The sequence below is a fragment of the Theobroma cacao genome, chromosome 2, assembly GCF_053813885.1.
Source record: "Theobroma cacao isolate CCN51 chromosome 2, ASM5381388v1, whole genome shotgun sequence".
NCBI lineage: Eukaryota > Viridiplantae > Streptophyta > Magnoliopsida > Malvales > Malvaceae > Theobroma > Theobroma cacao.
This window is the reverse complement of record NC_142640.1, coordinates 3,930,588-3,947,744: the sequence shown is the minus strand read 5'-3', so window position 1 is coordinate 3,947,744 and position 17,157 is coordinate 3,930,588. Positions and strand designations below refer to the sequence as shown.

The 17,157-nt window shown below is 37.9% G+C and overlaps 3 protein-coding genes and 1 non-coding gene across 6 annotated transcripts; 2 read left to right on the top strand and 2 right to left on the bottom strand.

The window, feature by feature from the left end:
• Positions 1 to 576: 576 nt before the first annotated feature.
• XK-1 (xylulose kinase-1) lies at positions 577 to 4,245 on the top strand. 3 transcript variants are annotated; one of them, XM_007041997.3, is made up of 9 exons: positions 577 to 675; positions 912 to 1,153; positions 1,404 to 1,543; positions 1,641 to 1,893; positions 2,007 to 2,139; positions 2,511 to 2,599; positions 2,911 to 3,188; positions 3,590 to 3,659; positions 3,768 to 4,245. In XM_007041997.3, the coding sequence occupies exons 1-9, from the start codon at positions 609 to 611 to the stop codon at positions 3,954 to 3,956; spliced, it is 1,461 nt and encodes a 486-aa protein (XP_007042059.3). In that variant the 5' UTR covers positions 577 to 608; the 3' UTR covers positions 3,957 to 4,245. The 3 variants fall into 3 exon arrangements, with proteins under 3 accessions (XP_007042059.3, XP_088659295.1, XP_088659296.1); XM_088803169.1 differs by having other exon boundaries at positions 1,614 to 1,893; XM_088803170.1 differs by lacking the exon at positions 577 to 675 and having other exon boundaries at positions 1,012 to 1,153; positions 1,400 to 1,543; positions 1,614 to 1,893.
• A 4,319-nt stretch (positions 4,246 to 8,564) lies between these two features.
• TRNAP-CGG (transfer RNA proline (anticodon CGG)) lies at positions 8,565 to 8,636 on the bottom strand. The gene has a single exon. It is a non-coding gene; the product is annotated as a tRNA-Pro (tRNA).
• Positions 8,637 to 8,713: 77 nt separating this feature from the next.
• On the top strand, positions 8,714 to 10,516 carry LOC18607706 (uncharacterized). The gene is made up of 3 exons (XM_018115685.2): positions 8,714 to 9,261; positions 9,850 to 10,056; positions 10,185 to 10,516. The coding sequence occupies exons 1-3, from the start codon at positions 8,740 to 8,742 to the stop codon at positions 10,245 to 10,247; spliced, it is 792 nt and encodes a 263-aa protein (XP_017971174.2). The 5' UTR covers positions 8,714 to 8,739; the 3' UTR covers positions 10,248 to 10,516.
• A 304-nt stretch (positions 10,517 to 10,820) lies between these two features.
• On the bottom strand, positions 10,821 to 15,938 carry LOC18607705 (protein DETOXIFICATION 46, chloroplastic-like). The gene is made up of 14 exons (XM_018115684.2): positions 14,974 to 15,938; positions 14,701 to 14,795; positions 14,129 to 14,237; positions 13,909 to 13,964; positions 13,574 to 13,629; positions 13,256 to 13,394; positions 12,968 to 13,105; positions 12,810 to 12,878; positions 12,609 to 12,719; positions 12,237 to 12,365; positions 11,949 to 12,026; positions 11,451 to 11,522; positions 11,294 to 11,356; positions 10,821 to 11,209 (listed from the first exon to the last, which is right to left on the bottom strand). Exons 1-14 carry the CDS (start codon positions 15,413 to 15,415, stop codon positions 11,108 to 11,110), a joined length of 1,659 nt encoding a protein of 552 aa, XP_017971173.2. The 5' UTR covers positions 15,416 to 15,938; the 3' UTR covers positions 10,821 to 11,107.
• Between the last annotated feature and the right edge of the window lie 1,219 nt (positions 15,939 to 17,157).

The following is a 17,157-nucleotide window of genomic DNA, read 5'->3' as shown; positions in this document are numbered from 1 at the left end:
GGGGAGGAGGAGGAAGAGGAAGCAGATGGGCTAGTCACTTTCCCATGATCTGGATATTGGAGAATGTTGTTCGACCCGTAGAGCCCAATAACTTGCCAATTCAAGCAAAGGCCCAGAGGTCATATTCAGAGTTATTGGTTTTGTAATTTGCTGATAAATTGACTATTTAGTATTTACATGCTTGTGATAAGAAGAAATGGGTGGTAGTTAAAAGTCAATTTTCTTGTCGGAAGTTTACCCAATTTTTGTCATTCCTCAGATCAGATTAACCATTGCAGTGTCATTCTTTCTCGCTTATGGAAGCCAATGTCCAACATAAGAAGCAAGCAGTAAAGTATTTATTCCAAGGTATATTACTAAAACATCATAAATTTCTTACGATATCTTAAACACAACTTGGTTTATATACGAGCATTTGCTATTTGAGAATTAATGAAGTTCAACAATCAAAGAATAAAAGAAGGTTAGCCTGGGCCAAGCCTATATTCGAGCCCAATCCAATTCAAGGGCCTAATCCGAACCACAATCAATCCATAGAACAATCCAACACTTGTAATTTCGCTTATCCATTACAAACTTCAGAGGGAAAGTGGTAGACGTGCCAAAACATGCTTGGTTCAATTAGCTGTTCCTCGCTCTCTACACAAGTTCTCTATCCATCTCCCCCCAAACCAGGTACTTTTTCCATCTCAACCATCACTTCAGACATTTCTTGCAATAAATTTTTAGTGTTAGATGTCTTGATTTGTATACTTTCTGCATGCTAATATTTTCCAGCAAACTGTAAGATTTGTTTTTTTTTTTTAATTTTAAAAAATAGTTATTCGACATGAATAAAATGCGAGTCCTATGGTCATCTAGGGATTTAGCTGAGTGTAACATGATACATATATATATATATATATATCCAGGATGTTGTACTGCAAGGAGGTTGCTTGTAAGAACTGGGCCATGCGAGAATAGCGTTGAGAAATCAGCAAGGCTGAAGACAATGGTGGTTGGATGTAAGAAAGAGAATCAAGAAGTGGGTTTTCAAGCTAGTGAGCGGCTTTATCTTGGAATGGATTTTGGTACATCTGGAGCTAGGTTTGCTTTGATTGACAAGCAAGGGACAATTCATGCTGAAGGGAAGAGACAGTATCCTCAATACATGGTTAGAGCTAAGAACCCTTGACAACTTCATCTCAATATAATACTTCATTCTAGTATTAGTTGGTAATATTTCTTTGAAATTGCTTGAATGATTTAAAATTTACATAGAATTGCAAACCTTTTAGAGTTCAAATTGGGCATGCTTGTTTACTTTTGTTTCCCATGTGTTCAATTATGTGCATGAAGAAGAAGAAAATGGTGCTTGTTTGCACCCTGCCATATTGATTATGTTGTTTCTGTTGTCTAGAAAGAGGGAAAAAACAATGGATTGGGCACGGTCATGGAAAACAACTCTTTTCTCACTGCTTGAAGATATTCCTGTTCATCTTCGTCCACACGTTGCTTCCATTTCTCTTGATGGGACTTCTGCAACTACTCTCATTATTGATAGGTGATTATCTAAGAAATTATTTGCTGATCCATGTAGTATTTTCCTTCTCATTTACTGGATTGGATTTCAGTGTGGTATCTGAATGTATCACCTGCAGCAATACAGGAGAACCATTAGCCAGACCTTACCTCTACAATGAGAGTTGTCCCGATGCTTTACCAGCAATAAAGTCCATTGCTCCTGTAAACCATACAGTTTGCTCTGGTTCCTCTACCCTGTGCAAGCTTGTTTCATGGTGGAACAATGACAATTCAGACAAAACATCGACGATATTACTGCATCAAGCTGATTGGTTGTTGTGGCTTCTCCATGGGCAGCTTGGAGTTTCTGATTACAATAATGCTTTGAAGGTCGTCGAATAAATCATTAGTCATAACTTTAGGATTTTAATTCCTACTGGTAATCTGCAAGCTTCAGCAAATTTAAGCAATGAATGATGATGCAATTGCTCCTATGTGTCTAGGTTGGTTATGATCCTGAACTGGACTCCTATCCACGTTGGCTGTTATCTCAGCCTTATTCGCGACTTTTACCTGTGGTCAAAGCTCCTGGAACTTCGATCGCCCATTTGAAAGGGGATGTTAGAACACTATTTGGTATGCATTTGTTCCATCAAATAGCTTCTATGCCTCCCTAGATGGTTCAAAGGGCAGATAATTGTGTGGTTTAAGAATGATAGTTTGTTTGGCAGTTTGCACTGGTAGAATGTGAGGTTCTGCATTCTTATTAGACAAAGTAAAATTTGATATTTTGCACTGCTTAAAGAGTTCAGCATTATGAAGTTTTAATATCTTTGAGTTTTATAATTATTTCTTCTGAAAAAGAGAAATAGTTGAAACTTTTGATAAGGAAAAAATTGGAAAATTATGCAGTAATTGTTCTGGATTTATGTGTTCATGATTGCATGTTAAACCTGCCCTCAACTTCTGAAACTGCAATTAATAGTTTATAAAATACATCATAGCAGGTTTTTCAGAAAATTGCATTGTATGTACTGGGACCACTGATAGCATAGCAGCCTTTCTTGCAGCACGTGCAACAAAACCTGGGAAAGCGGTTAGAATTTCATCATTTGGCTTTGATTTGTGTTTATCAGGAAAAAGGAAGTGGCTTTTTGTTGCTTGGCATACAGATTCATCAAGCTGTCTCCTATGACCTTGATAGTCTTCCTCAATCCGGTCATATTTAGTTCATTGTTGCCAAAGTAAATATAGGCAGACATCTTTCTGCTATAATTCTGTTTATGATACTCTTATTTTGTCTGGCCTGCTATGGTGCATTTTACTTCATTTTTTAGAGACTTTAATTACAATTACCATGTTTGTATTTCTATGAGTTTCGTGAATTACACATTATTTCTTATGTAGGTCACCTCTTTGGGTTCAACCCTTGCAATTAAACTGCTAAGTACAACTAGGATAGAGGATGCAAGATATGGGGTGTATAGTCATCGCCTTGATGATAAGTGGCTTGTTGGAGGAGCTTCAAATACTGGTGGAGCAGTTCTTAAGGAAATTTTCACTGACGAGCAATTGGAAAAACTGAGTGAACATATTAATCCCATGGAGAGCTCTCCCTTAAACTACTATCCACTAAAATCAGTCGGAGAGAGATTCCCTGTGGCAGATCCTATGATGGAGCCAAGGTATTTAATCTCTCTCTCTCTTCCCATTAGAACATTCACATATTCTATGTAGTTCTTGAGAAGGATACTTCTCATAAGGATTTTTTATATGATTGCAAGTTCTGATTCCTACTTCCACTGTAATCTGCTAGATATTTTAGAAGCATAATATCTAGGTTAGTTGACTGCATAAGGAACTCAGTGAGTATAGTGTGTTTCATGATGTGAATTATGAAATGCTTCGGACCTTATTTCCGCCATTTAACCAATGCAGATTAATATGACAGCAATAGTTTCTATAGAAGAATATCTTCCATGCCTGTGTTTTTGTTCCTTTTCCAATTTACATTATGTGTAGTCTCATATAGGACTAGTGGTTCAATCGGGTTGAATTGAAAAAACTGTTTTTCAATTTTGTGCAGGTTACATCCACGCCCAGAAAGTGATGTAGTGTACTTGCATGGTATTTTGGAATCAATTGCCCGTATAGAGGTACGGAGAGGGCCCTTGTTTAAGATTTATATGCTTGTAAGGAGGAGGCATGCCTTGCCGCTGATGAAGGTTATTCTAAAATGCACATTCTTTTGATACTGTATTCAGGCAAAGGCCTACATCTTGTTGAAGGATCTAGGAGCAACCCAAGTGGAGGAGGTGTTCACCGCCGGGGGTGGTGCAAAAAACGACAAATGGACAAAGATCCGAGAGAGAATACTTGGTTTACCCGTGAGTCAAGCAACTCAGACAGAGGCTGCATACGGAGCTGCTTTGTTGGCAATGAAGGGTGCCTAATAGATGTAGTGGCTAGTGAGAGCCTTCATTTTGAAGGATCAAGTATATAAACTACGGGTAATGTCATTAATTTTGGTGAAATAAGTTGTGATTATGTGCCTTTTCCGCTTGCATAATTTGTTATAATTCCTCCCTCCGATTCCCTCTTGTAGTTTAGGAGTAAGGTCAGTTAATTTCAACTGGAACCTGTTGTTTCCAACCCCACCTGTACAATATGCCAAAATAATGAACATGAGACATCAAACTATAATTGACCAATGCTGAGAATAAAGCCGGTTGACTTGCTGTATTCGAATATTTGTCCACTAAGTATAGTAACTACTCCTTTCTCCACCGTCTTAAGGTCTCCACGGGCAGAATATTCATTATTTTTGAGATATTTTATTCTAAATCTTATTATTTGATAAGATATAATTTTTTGATAAATATTTGATTAGTTTTTGATATGTTACTTGAATTGGTACTCAAATATTTTAAACATTATCCATTAAATATTCTATTAAAGTAAATTTAAAATTGATTTGTATATATTATTAATAAAAATTAAAATTAATTCATAAAAATAAATTAGAGTTTAAAATTATATTTAAAATAATTAATTAATTTTAATAAAGTATTATGTTATTTATAAAGAATTTATAAGTAAAAATAACATATAAAACTATAATTTAATATTAATATTTATTATTTATTATCAAATTCGAATAATAAATATCTTAATATTATTACTTAAACTCACAATAAAGATTTTATTATTGGAATTTGATTATAAAATATTATGATTTTAATTGATTAAATCAAATAATATAAACTATCCCATTAAAATATATGCATCGCCGTCCAGGATGACTTGCTGGCCAACATGCTTCCCAACATCCAAAAGCAGTAGGAAGAACAAATTAGAAACCCGTAACAACGTGCAACAAATCCAAGACGGCGGCGTTTGTCCAAAGACTAAAGAGTTGCCACCAAATGTGAAAATTGGAGGAGGCTAGCCCAATTTGATTGCCAACCATCAAATGAAGATTTGATACGAAATGAGTAATAGCCAACGGTGGGAGGTGAGGCTAAAGAGTACTGAATTCTGACCGACTGACAACAGCTTCTTGTCTCATAAATGAAGGGAACATTCGCCGTCAGTTTCTCACATTGTCCGGTTACTTCTCTCCAGCATTCGAATACGATCTTCTCTTTTGCCACCAAATCCAGGCATTCAATGGCTCGTGTATATTTTTAATCATCACCTGTATCTTTCCTTGACAGAAGGTCTCATAACGCGCCTTCTTTCACGCGCTGGTTGCTTCTTTAAATTCATTTTTCAAATCATATTGTATACATATTTATACTAACAATATATATCAAAATTACCGGATAAATTTAAATTGGATAGTGAGAAGAAAAAGAAAGGGGTACGTACAGCTCAGATATATAGCTAGAAGGTCATGGGCCAGTGGACATGCTTTGGAGCTGTACTACTGTTTTACGGTGAACATGGGGGAAAGAACTGATGTTGCTCAAACTCAAAGTAGCTTAAACCCAGAAGCTCCGGAGTTCTTCCCTGCTAGAAATGCTCTAGTTTCAGATCCTTGTCCCGTGTTTTCACCCCAAAACCCTCCTTTACTTCACTATCAAACCCTGCCATCTCCTTATCCCCATGCTTTCTCGGCTCCACTCTTCTCTCACCCTTTTTGCCCCTACCCACATCAACATGCGGTACCGCTCCATTTCTTCACCCCAGAGAAGGCGGCTGCTGCTGCGTCGGTGACTGAACCGTTCTCTTCCTTGCTGGAACCTTTGAACACTGAGATGGTGCTTGAAGAAGAAGAAGCGCAGAAGCACAAAGTCATGGGTCGAAAGGAAAACGTGGGAGGTGCCAGGAGAAGCAATAGAAGTAAGCATTTTTTGAGGAATAAAAGATATGGGAAAGAAGGGTTTGTAGGGGCTGATCAGAGTCAATCGCGCAAGAAATACTGGAGGGCTAAGCCTAGTAGTGATGCTGGAGACCAGCAGTTTGGTAGAAATTTTGAAGCTTCGTTTGAGTACCCGAGGAAGGTTCAAGTTTGGGCCGGTAATAACAAGAGAGAGAAACATCCACCGATTCCACTAAAATATGATGGAAAGGAAACGACGATCATGATAAGGAACATACCAAACAGATACACGTATGATCATTTGGTTTCTTTTCATATACATGTGCTATATACAATGCATTTCAGCCGTTTTTTTGTTTCTTTTGGCGACAAAGGCAGCTAAATTAAATGATATAGGTTGAAGTATTTTTTAGTTGTCTTTTCTTTTTTCATGTAATTAAGTTTGAGCATTTATTCCATCAGTTTTGTGTCTATCTTTGCTGTGTTTAATATTTCGAGGATGGATCCTTGGGGTTGCCCAATGAGTTAGACGAACTTGGCACGTGGATTTTGGTCTTCTTTATATTCTTTTGATTTCTTTGCCCAAAACATTGGGATGAACAGTTCGTCCATTTCTTGGGTTTTGAATCTTTTGATACTGTCTGGTAACTGATGGGTCGTTTCCTTTTTTTTTTTCTTCTAAATTTTAATTCTACTCTTTTAATTTCTCGCTTACTCCTGAATTCAGTACTTTGGCTTCCTGCAGGCGGGAGATGTTGAAGGATTTTCTTGACCAGCATTGCATGCTGACGAATAGAGATCAGGTACAATCCCAGAATGGTGATGCAGATGAAGAACCTTTATTGTCAGCGTTCGATTTCCTGTACCTTCCGATAGATTTTGTGTATGTTACAGAAATTCTCATATATCCCTCAATAATTTTATAATCCAATTACTCTACTTTGTTTCTTTTTATTTCTTATACCGTTTGCACTTTTGTGCTTTTTCTTTCGAGTTTTGATGAGAGTGATAATGTCATGGCTTGCAGTACCAAGTCAAACAAGGGTTATGCATTTGTAAACTTCACAAACCCACAAGCCGCTAGGAAGTTTTTCGATGCATGGCACCATAAACGTTGGCAATGTTTTCAGTCACACAAGATTTGTGAAATATATTGTGCTAAACTCCAGGTAGGTATATTATATATATATATATATATAAACCTAACAATGTTTACTCTCACGTTAAAAACGTTCTTCTATTTCAGTATTTCAGTTTCACACAACTTATGTAGGGTTATTAAACATTTAACAGGGCATGGAGCAGTTGGTGAAGCATTTTGAGAGGATGGAATTTCCTTCTGAGGACTTCCAACCAGTGAGCTTCGACCCATCTCGTGACGGTTCAAAGCAATTGGCGGAAGAAACCAGAGTCGGAAGATGCAGAGGCTCTAGGTGTACCGAACCAAATCTAAGCCACCAGTTGATGACATGACTGGCATACGAATGAGTCAATAGTGGTGGTGGTGGGGGGTTGTTGATCATTCTTCTGTTTAGTTCTGTTTGGGTCCATTCTGGTTCGCTTTGTAAGGTTTTAGTCTTTGGTCACGATATGGCAGTAGGAGATTAAAATTGTGAAAGGGTGGACCTTGGCACCTGGATCTGATGAGAAATCAAAGGGTAGGTGGTGGGGTCCACCCTAAAAATGGATGGTTGTGATAGGGTGGGTTGGTTTGTCTCTGCAATACGTCTTTTTCTTTGGATATAGATTGTCTGCAAGGGGACTGTGACCCCTTTTTTCTAACATGTTCAAAAGCTTTGGGTACTTTCAGTGGCAGAGTTAGTATTTTCCATTGCGATTGTTGAGCCCACTCTCTTTTCTACTTTTGGTTCCTTCGTCATTCACTGTAACCACTGTCTATTCCTGGTTTAGCTCTCATCAAAAGAAGCGCGGTGCATGAAAAGCTATTAATAAGTAAGCCTAGTAGACCTTTCTCCAAGTAACTAAAAAAGCTGCATAAAATTGTTGGGTTTTCGCTTGACAGGGTTTTTCGGGCAGCATTCAAGCGAATTCGTATGATAAAATTGCTGCTTTCTACTTTGTTTTGTAGCGGAAAAACAAAAAGGTCTTTAAAATGCCATTTCACCAAAAATTTGAAGCAGCACTTAAATCACTCATCTGAATGGATCGTTTTAGGAAGCTGTGCCTCTCCAGTTTTCCAATTGATCAAAGTCCAGCATTTTGACACCTCCTTCCTTCATGTTTGGAGGGACCTCACAGCTTTGGTTTATGTTAATTGGTATCCATTCATACTTACCATTTATGGTTGAATATCTATGAAACAAATTAGAACAAGGGCATTGAAAGCCTTTAGCCTTCATTTACAGCTACCTTGTGGCCTCTGTTGCTCTACTAGCAAGACTACACTAAGCCTGCCTTCATACTTATGATCTTTCAGTAGATTGTTGTACAGTTAAAACTTCAAGTTTGGCTTGGGCATGAAGAAGTGTGAAGAGTGGATATGAAGAAAAAGATGGGAGAGTCGACTTTGAAACGAAACTTGGGGCTGCTGATTTCATGTTCTTGAGCAACGTAAAAATTATACGGTATGTATCCCCTTCTATATCTAAACAGCTTTCTCAGACTCTTAATCATTGATTTGATGAGGTAAAACGTGATGAGATGGGCAAACCCCTATAGCCTAGGCGTCTAAGACGCTTAAAAGTACAAAAATGGTATAATAAAGCAAACCAATTAAGGGGTGTTGCGAGAATCGAACTCGCGACCTCTCGCACCCGAAGCGAGAATCATACCACTAGACCAAACACCCACGATAATACATGTTTCCTTAAGTTCTATATTAAATTATCGATACCAATGTTATCATTAAGTATCTTTTGTAGCAGAAAGAAGACCACATTCCTGAGACAGTAATGGCGGCAACACTTAGCCTCTACCTGAGACCTCTTTGCATCTCAATCTCAAGATTCCACAATAAAATCATTCAAAGGCCCCTTTGTTCTTCTTCTCTTTCATCCTTCTCTTCGCTCACTTTCCCTCAAGCCCAATCTCTCTCTATTACCAATTCCTCAAATTCAAACCACAGTAACAATTACCCTTTATCCTTGCTAGAGAAAGAACTAGAACAAGACGAAGAACAAGTATTTGACTCTGAAGCTGAAGAACGTGATAGCAATGATGATGAGGATGGTTTTGGGATTGAAAATGCTGAAGAGGGTACCCCGGTAAATTTGGGTTTGGAGGTGATTGCGAAAAATTCCGAGGTTAACAAAGTGAAACTACCGAATCTAACGGTTAAGGAAAAGAAAGAACTGGCTTCTTATGCACACAGTTTAGGGAAGAAGTTAAAGTCTCAACTGGTGGGTAAATCTGGTGTTACTGATAATGTCGTGTTCTCTTTTCTAGAGACTCTTGAAGCCAATGAACTTCTAAAGGTACCATCTTTTCTTTCTTTCTTTTGAAGGGTTTTAATTTGTGAATTTTGCTGTTCAGGGTTTAGGGTTTTAGTCTTTTGACTGTGTTAATGGATACTTTTTAGTTATTAAAACTAGTGGTCTGTCTGAATTGTTATAGGAAATGAAAACTGATACTTTGAATTTGATGTTTTGCTTACTGATTGTGCAGCTTAAAATTATTGTTCCAGGTCATTTGAGTACCATTATAAGCTAATGGCTAGTAAATGTCAGGTTTTTGTAAGTGCCTTTGCTTTGGGTTAGACTGTGTTCCTCGAGTCTTTAGTTCATGCAGCTTTAGAGTGTAGCTGGTGAGATGCTTGTCACTACTACATATCCTTCTGCGTAGAGAATTAATGCGGGTGGACAAAAGAAGTATCAAATATGACAACTTGATTCCAAGTTCTTTGGGAAGATTAGTTCACACACACCGATGTTAAATGTTTGTTAGAGATTGATACTGTTAGTGGTGAAAGAGGCAGTGAGATTCCCTGCCTATTGATCTTTTTGTTGAGTGTAAGTTGAGAAATATTTGTATTTCTTATTTTTTAACTAGAACTTTGTGAATAGGTCAAAATTCACAATACCTGTCCAGGAGAGCTAGAGGATGTGGTGAACCAACTGGAGCAAGCAACTGGTTCTGTTGTGGTTGGTCAAATTGGCCGAACTGTGATCATATACAGGCCTAGTCTCACCAAAATGAAAGTTGAGGAGAAAAAGAGGGAGTCTCAGAGAGTTTTTATGAGAAGGCAGTCAAGGATGAAACCTGCATTGATGGTAAAGACAAAAGAGAACAACAATATATATCTGGAAATTTACTCTCTTCTTTAATTTTTAGTGATTCAAATGCACATTATTGTAGCATGTTGCAAGACCTCACTAATTCTCTTCTGTAAAATATGCAGCAGCAGAAAGGACCATCGCCCAGATCATCTGGACGTGGTAGAAGGGGAACCAGCAAGGTTTGAACGCTGTTTTTCTGCAACTGGGTTGGCTTGCGCTTTTCGGGATGCCATTTCCATGACAGGGTTTGCTTGATGAAAGAGAACATTTGGCTCATTGCTAGATATGATGTATGTAACGTTCAGACAAACTGGAGATGGGTTAAAGGACAGGGTTGATTGAGGAATGCAAAGCTCATGTTTATGTAGTAGTTTGTAGCTTCCGACCATAGGTAGAATTATGTGCAATTTGAACAAGTGCCTTGGCGATTGTCAATTGACCCGCAGTTGAAACAGTTTTGATCTGTCTTTCCCTCCCAAGATTGAAAAGGGTGTGAATGAGCCACGCTTAAGCAGGTTTGGGGTCCTGCCGAATGTGGGATCAGGCCTGAGTAGTAATCCAAATTGACTCGAAGGCCTCAAGAATTACTAATATTTATTTATTTTAAAAAATTAATGTACATATTTTAATGATCTTTGAATGAAATTGGAATAAAATGCATTATCCTAAAACTAGCACAGCTCTGATCTGCAGCCTTGGGGCCGTTTACCTGGCCCGTTGATAACTCCATTAAAAATGTAGCAGGCATCAAAATCAGCTTAACGTAACAAGTGGGTTGGAATTCCGTGTGGGTTGATAACATGCAGTAATGAGAATTAAGATTTCGCAATTACAATGGGCTGTTGAAATAAAAGAGAAAGGATCCTAAAAGCCTCATCGGAGGCATAAAAGAATCATGAGGACCTAATCCTCAGTGGCCAACGATAAAATGCATAGGCTGATTCTGCAGTAGCTCAATCAAAGTTAGAGGTGAGAAGTGAGGAATTTGATTCTCCAGCAAAGGGCAGCTGATTGTACCTCTGATTCATCTCATAACAATGATAAACTAGGCAGCTTTTAGATTCTCCTGTCTATACTTGTTCAAATCTTCAGAGTCAAGTATGCCATGAGCTGAAAGAAGGCGTTGGAGAGAGAGGAAAAATCGAGCCTGGAATCGAAAAAGAAAGTTGCTTTCAAGTTGATCCAAGTAGGTATCATATGCATCATTGCAGAGTGAGGATAGTGCTCTTACCCATTGAAATCCTAAGAGGGTATACCAGCAACCTGGCAAGCCATACCCTCCGCTGCTTAGCAGCTGGCACCAAGAGTAGAAACAGTGGAGCATAATGGATGAGCAATTTGAATAAGTTTTAAGAAAGAAAATAAAGGATTTTGAAACAGATCCTCACCAGTAGTACGACAGCACCCAAAGAAAAGCATCCACTCATTGATAAGCTAACAAATTTAAGATCTCGCCTTCCCTGCAAGGGGAAATGTTATAATGCTAGAATATGAGCTTGAATATAAAATTCTAGATGCTCTAATGTAACCGCTTTATCATGAAGCATTGAACCATGAATAATATAGATAATGGCTGAAGCAAACTAGGACTGAGAATCATATCAGCAAAGAAACTGCTCACCACCCTCTGGATTTAGTTCCCAAACAACAAAAGCAAGTAAAAGTGGCAGTTTTCTTAGTGATCAACTTTAGATGATCTTTACGCGAGCAAAATTAGTGGAAGACATCAGATTTCGGCACCCATCTGATAATATTATGCATATTATGAGCTAACAGACTGGCACTTCAAACATAATTTCAAACAAAATCTAGGCATAGACACATAAAACAGAAACTAATGAGAACTTCATGGAAGGACTAAAAGGAAAAGGGTTCATAAAACATACCAACAATGTCCCCTCAAGGCTGTGAGTGGCTGGTGTCACTGCAAGTGCAATAAAGTAAGGTGCCAGCACTTTGTGCATCTGCAATTAAGTATCCATTCTCTTCAGCTAAAGCTTGGAATTGTAGATAATGTAATCTCCTCATATTGAAAGTACTAGAGAGTTGAGACAGAGCAATACTACTCTGGATCTTTCACTTCTAACGTTTCATAGGACTACCACAGACATGGTGACAACTTGTACAAAAGGACTATAGAGAAGGTCATAAAGTTGAAAATTGCAAGAACTAACCTCCTGTACGACCTTCTGGTCAGATGTGAAGATATTGGGAAACAGCCAAGGAACTGATGTTCCAACTATACCCAATAGCAGTCCTAGGCTAGCTCCAATGATAACAAGTGACTTTAGCAGCATTCGAGCCTGTTTGACATTATAAACTTAGTAGATCGAGCAGACGAAAATTTATTCAATCTAGATGTATGATAGGACTCACACCGGAAGGTACACCCCTGCATTTATCAACAATTATAGAGAATGGCCACGTAACTAATATTATCGAAAGAAACTCTTCAGATATATTTCATAAACGTGGCTCTGAGTGGATAAAATCACCATGCAAGGATAAGATGGCTGCAGCACTAAATGAAGATTTAGCATCAGTACCTTTGGTAAACTTTTGTTGATTCCATATAGCAATTCTGGCATAAATGACTGTGCAGTTTGGGAGAGAGGCTCACCCCACACAGTGCACATGCAGTAGGTTTGAATCATGACCTCAAGTGAAGCACAGACTCAATGTTAAGAACCAACAGTTTCGAAATGAGAGAGCAAAGATATCGAAACTACCAGAGAGAATTGACTAACCTGATGAGCAGCCACAGTGTGTGTACCCATATTTGTAGCAAAATAGATAAGGAGAGCATAGAAAGCTACCTAAAACATAAAAAGGCCTACGATATATAGGTAAAAGAAAATCATAATTAAGCAAATAAAGCTTTAGAATAATCTAAAATGCAACAAACCTTTGCCATCATCATCACAAACACTGGGGCAGCAAGCCCAAAAATTGTTAGAAGGTCATTGGGTGATGGAATGGAGATTGCAAATGCATTATATCCTTTCTTGTTTAGAGAATTGATCATCATATAAGCAGCAACAATCTGGGAAATAGATTGGTTAGGATGCAACAAGGTTCAAGTTTTTAAGAAATTTGAAACTAAAGATAAAGAAAGAATCTACAAATTTGTGCAGGTTAAAATAAAGATGATTAAACTATGAATGATAAACGAAAAAGTTTTCACTGAGTATACTTGCGACACCATCGTTGCCCAAGCAGCACCAGCTATGCCATAGCCTAATAAGCTGCACGATACTATATCTCCAATTCCATTTATAGCACTGGCAACTGCCAAGGCCTTCAAAGGTCCCCAGGAATCTTTCATGCCAAGACTGGGGGAAGAAAAAGGATAAATCAGAATAAAAAAGATATGGACAAAATCCTAACATGAGTAAAAATGCATGTGCATCCCCATGTAGAAACTTTCACACCTAAAAGCTAGAAAGATGCAAATTAGGCTGTCAAAAAGGTTTAGAAAACAACCAGATTAAGAGAAATGGTGTATATCTACCTTGCACTTTGAGCAACCCATGCAACAAGAACTGCAGGCCATGCCAAGCCACGAATCTATCAACAGAAAAGATTATGTTCAATTAAAAATTAACAGAATAAAATAAGTAGAGGACGATGTCATAAACTGTTTCAAATGATTAACAGCATTAAACAGAGAGCAACATAAGAATAAAAATCCTCTAGAATATTGTTATTCTTTTTGTTTGTGAATATACTAACGGACTACAATTAACGAAAGAGGAGGGAAACAATTCCCATCTTAGACGTTATTGGAATGCTTTTAATACTTTGAAACAAGAAATGAAACACAATTAAAACTTGTCAAAGGTGAACCTGAACATATGTATTTGCTGCTGGTACAATATGTGCATTATTCGGCCCTGTAAAAGCTGGAAATTGAAAAAAAAAAAAAGGAGAAAGCATGAGAAATTACTTGGTGTCATTACAGGTTCTTGTTATCCATAAGGTGATGAAAAAAAAAAAAAAAACTGAATATCTAGCTAAACAGAACATGTAAACTTATGTGACAAAAGAAACATAAGCTGTCAATTACCAGTTAGTGCCCATGAACCAAAGAATTTTGTAAAGAACAGCATGAAGAAGCCACCAGTCAAACTAAGAAAAAGCAAGACAGATATTTGATGCTGCACTTCATTTTTATCCTGCACCATGGTGTCTAATTAAAATACAAAAACAAATGGCATACAACATCGAGAAACCATAATCTAATCAATTGCATTAATGACAAAATCAGCATAGATAATTGCAATTGCTACAGAAAAGTACAGGCACGGCAAATTAAGACTGCCTATTGTCAAAATACATCACAGGACCGCAAAATTCATCGAGTTTTTGTTTTGATGGTAAAGCCTGCTTAATGAACATGGTTTGGTAACTTCTACTTTTCTAGCTCCTCTCATCCGCGATTAGCTCTCTCTTTTCCTTTCTGATTTAGACAGATTAGAGCTTTTCAAAAAACATTTAGACCGATTAGAAATCCAAAGGGTGTCTAACGCACTAGGTCCTTCCTTTAAACAAAGAAAACTTTGAAAGATAAAGATTGATGCTTTGATTATCTTGTAACACAAAAATAATACAACTATTTAACAGGTAGAAGAAGCTGACCTCTCTGGCAAGAGAAGTGGCAACCACATTTGATGTAGCAACAGAAAGGAACATAAATACATTACTCATATAATCACAAAGAACCGTTCCAGGGCCTGTCCATTTCCAAACCACAAGGAAACAAATCCACACTCAGCTAACAGACAAAAATATTTAGTCCCGCTTCATTTTCCAAAAAAATATAACTTCAAAGACTTTTGTCTTTCTAATTTAACCAAAAGCGCAAGATGAATACCCAAATGACAAAAAACAATCTTTAAAAAGAAAATTTACCTAAAGCAGCAAGCTCAATTGAGCTTCCCTGACCAACGACGGCAGTATCAACGAGACTCATCAATGGCCAGCAAATCCAAAGCCCTGTAGCGGGGCCCGAGAACTTAACTATTTCCTTCATTTGGTTCCATAAACACTGGCTTTCCAATCTTTCCTCTTCTTCTTTTTCATATCCTTGGTCGGGCGTTGAATGCCTACAGATAATATTTTCAAAGCCAGCATTTTGTTTAGTAAATTCAGTGTTGAAATGGGATAGTTCTTGGTTAGGAGCAATGCAGTTTGTAACGAAACAGTTAAGATGGTTTTTAGGAGGGAAATGAGAAATGTGGAAGCGAGGTGAAGACAGTGGTGGTGGTTTGTTGAAGAACGTTGAAAAGTAGCAAGAGCAGGGTTTAAGATTTGGGTTGTGCAGAGCAGGATAAAAGGGGTTTCTGGCTTGCATTCTTCTTAGCTAAAAGACTTGGAGCAGAGAAACCAAAAGGTAACGAAGAAAAAAGAGCAGTTACTGTTCGGAGTTCGGACAAAGAATAACAGTTGAAAGCCTAGTGCTGTTTCTATTATTGCAGTGGGCCCCAAAAGGCGTCCGACCTTCAGAAGAATCTCAGCATCTGACGGATGGTATCATCCCATGATATTCGGCCTTTGGGGTCGGTCCTGTCAAGATCTGGTTCAGCAAATCTGGTCTCAAATTTTCTGTCTGTAAATTGCAGGTTTGATAGGCACCACAGCCTTTGTCTTTGGAGTCTGAATAGTGAACTCTAATGACAAATGTTTCTTCAGACAAGGTAAAAGCTACATCTTTCCGCACCGTCAAACGTCATTTTCTCGAGTCAGGATGTCGTGATCATGTTTGTTTTTCAAGTAAAAGAATTTTCAGTAATTGCAGAAGCTGCTTTTGATGAATATTAGATTAGCTAATTTCTTCAGAATCGCTTGAGGAATGGGAAATGAAGATTGGGAAAAAGAAGACGATACTGATCACTGATCATCTAGCTGATACTGTTTGCCGTGCCTTGCTAGAAATATTATGTTCCTCATCAAGAACCTAAAGAACAACGACAGCTTGATCTTTCTTTGGCAGCTAGGACACGCCAGTTTGCAAGAATTAAGCACGACTTGTCAGCAGGAAGAGTGGAGTTTGATAGCTGGTCACTTTCGGACATCCTTTTGCTTTTGGGTGGGATCTTCAACGTAAAGCAAGCCTTTTACAGATACAAGACGCAAGGGCTAAGAGCAAGGGAAAACCGAGCCTGGAAGAGATCGTACGCAATCAAATAAGACCGTACAGCAAAAAATTTAAAACGTATGGCTACAGAGAGCTATACCTACATATTTGGAAACCAAGAGTGCGAAACCTGCAGCCAGGCAAACCATATCCCCTAGTACTGCTCAGTAGCTGGTAACAGGAAAAACTGGAAAGTGAAGTTGATGCACCAAAATAACCATGATCACAAAAGTTTGATGTTAGGAAATCCAAAATAAAGATCTCGACCATCAAGATCGGAGCACCCAATGTAAAGCATCGGCTCGTTGATAATCTAATGAAAATTAAGATCCTGTGCAGCCTGCAAAAGAAGAACAACATCTGATGATAGAAGCCTAGGATTCTAGGAGCTTAAGACATAAGTTTCTGACGACATTTTTATTCAAGTGAATATGCATCTAAACTATGATTGAACAATTTCTTTTGTCAGATTCCTATTCCGAAACAGTCATAGGGCATCAAAGAAAAATGATTGAAATAAAAAACGCAAAGGAATTAATTATATGACAGTCATTTTATATAATTTCTAGAGATTCCTAGAAGTCAATATCGCTTGAATAATTATATCAATCCGCAATACAACTGTTCAGAACAGTAATCAGAGGCACCCAAAAGGATCTCCAAATTTGCAAGCTTTGGTCATGATAAGCATGTGCTTAAGTAATTCTGGTTTGATGATTCATTGCAGGAAGCAGTTCTCCATATCTTTATTATTCAGCATAAATTTTGTTGGAAGGCTGCAGATATAATGAACTCAATCAATACAGAGCAATATCTGTCATGGTACTTTTCCGATACCAATTACTCTGCAGCTTCTAACAGTTGTAGCACCGGGATATCTGTTAACAAATCTGAATTTGCACCTGCTAGCTTCATTAACAATAATCATTAATTTTTCTCATCATTTTTAATGTATAAAA

Excerpts from the sequence above, each read along its gene's own strand:
- XK-1 (XM_088803169.1), top strand. The coding sequence starts at position 609 with ATGCTTGGTTCAATTAGCTGTTCCTCGCTCTCTACACAAGTTCTCTAT. Across the intron at positions 1,154-1,403 it reads GACAGTATCCTCAATACATG|AGGGAAAAAACAATGGATTG; the intron begins GTTAGAGCTAAG and ends TTGTCTAGAAAG. Across the intron at positions 2,140-2,510 it reads GGATGTTAGAACACTATTTG|GTTTTTCAGAAAATTGCATT; the intron begins GTATGCATTTGT and ends ACATCATAGCAG.
- LOC18607706 (XM_018115685.2), top strand. The coding sequence starts at position 8,740 with ATGGCGGCAACACTTAGCCTCTACCTGAGACCTCTTTGCATCTCAATC. Across the intron at positions 9,262-9,849 it reads AAGCCAATGAACTTCTAAAG|GTCAAAATTCACAATACCTG; the intron begins GTACCATCTTTT and ends CTTTGTGAATAG. Across the intron at positions 10,057-10,184 it reads GGATGAAACCTGCATTGATG|CAGCAGAAAGGACCATCGCC; the intron begins GTAAAGACAAAA and ends TAAAATATGCAG.
- LOC18607705 (XM_018115684.2), bottom strand. The coding sequence starts at position 15,415 with ATGCAAGCCAGAAACCCCTTTTATCCTGCTCTGCACAACCCAAATCTT. Across the intron at positions 14,238-14,700 it reads CCACTTCTCTTGCCAGAGAG|GATAAAAATGAAGTGCAGCA; the intron begins GTCAGCTTCTTC and ends ACCATGGTGCAG. Across the intron at positions 12,879-12,967 it reads TTGTGATGATGATGGCAAAG|GTAGCTTTCTATGCTCTCCT; the intron begins GTTTGTTGCATT and ends TTTATGTTTTAG.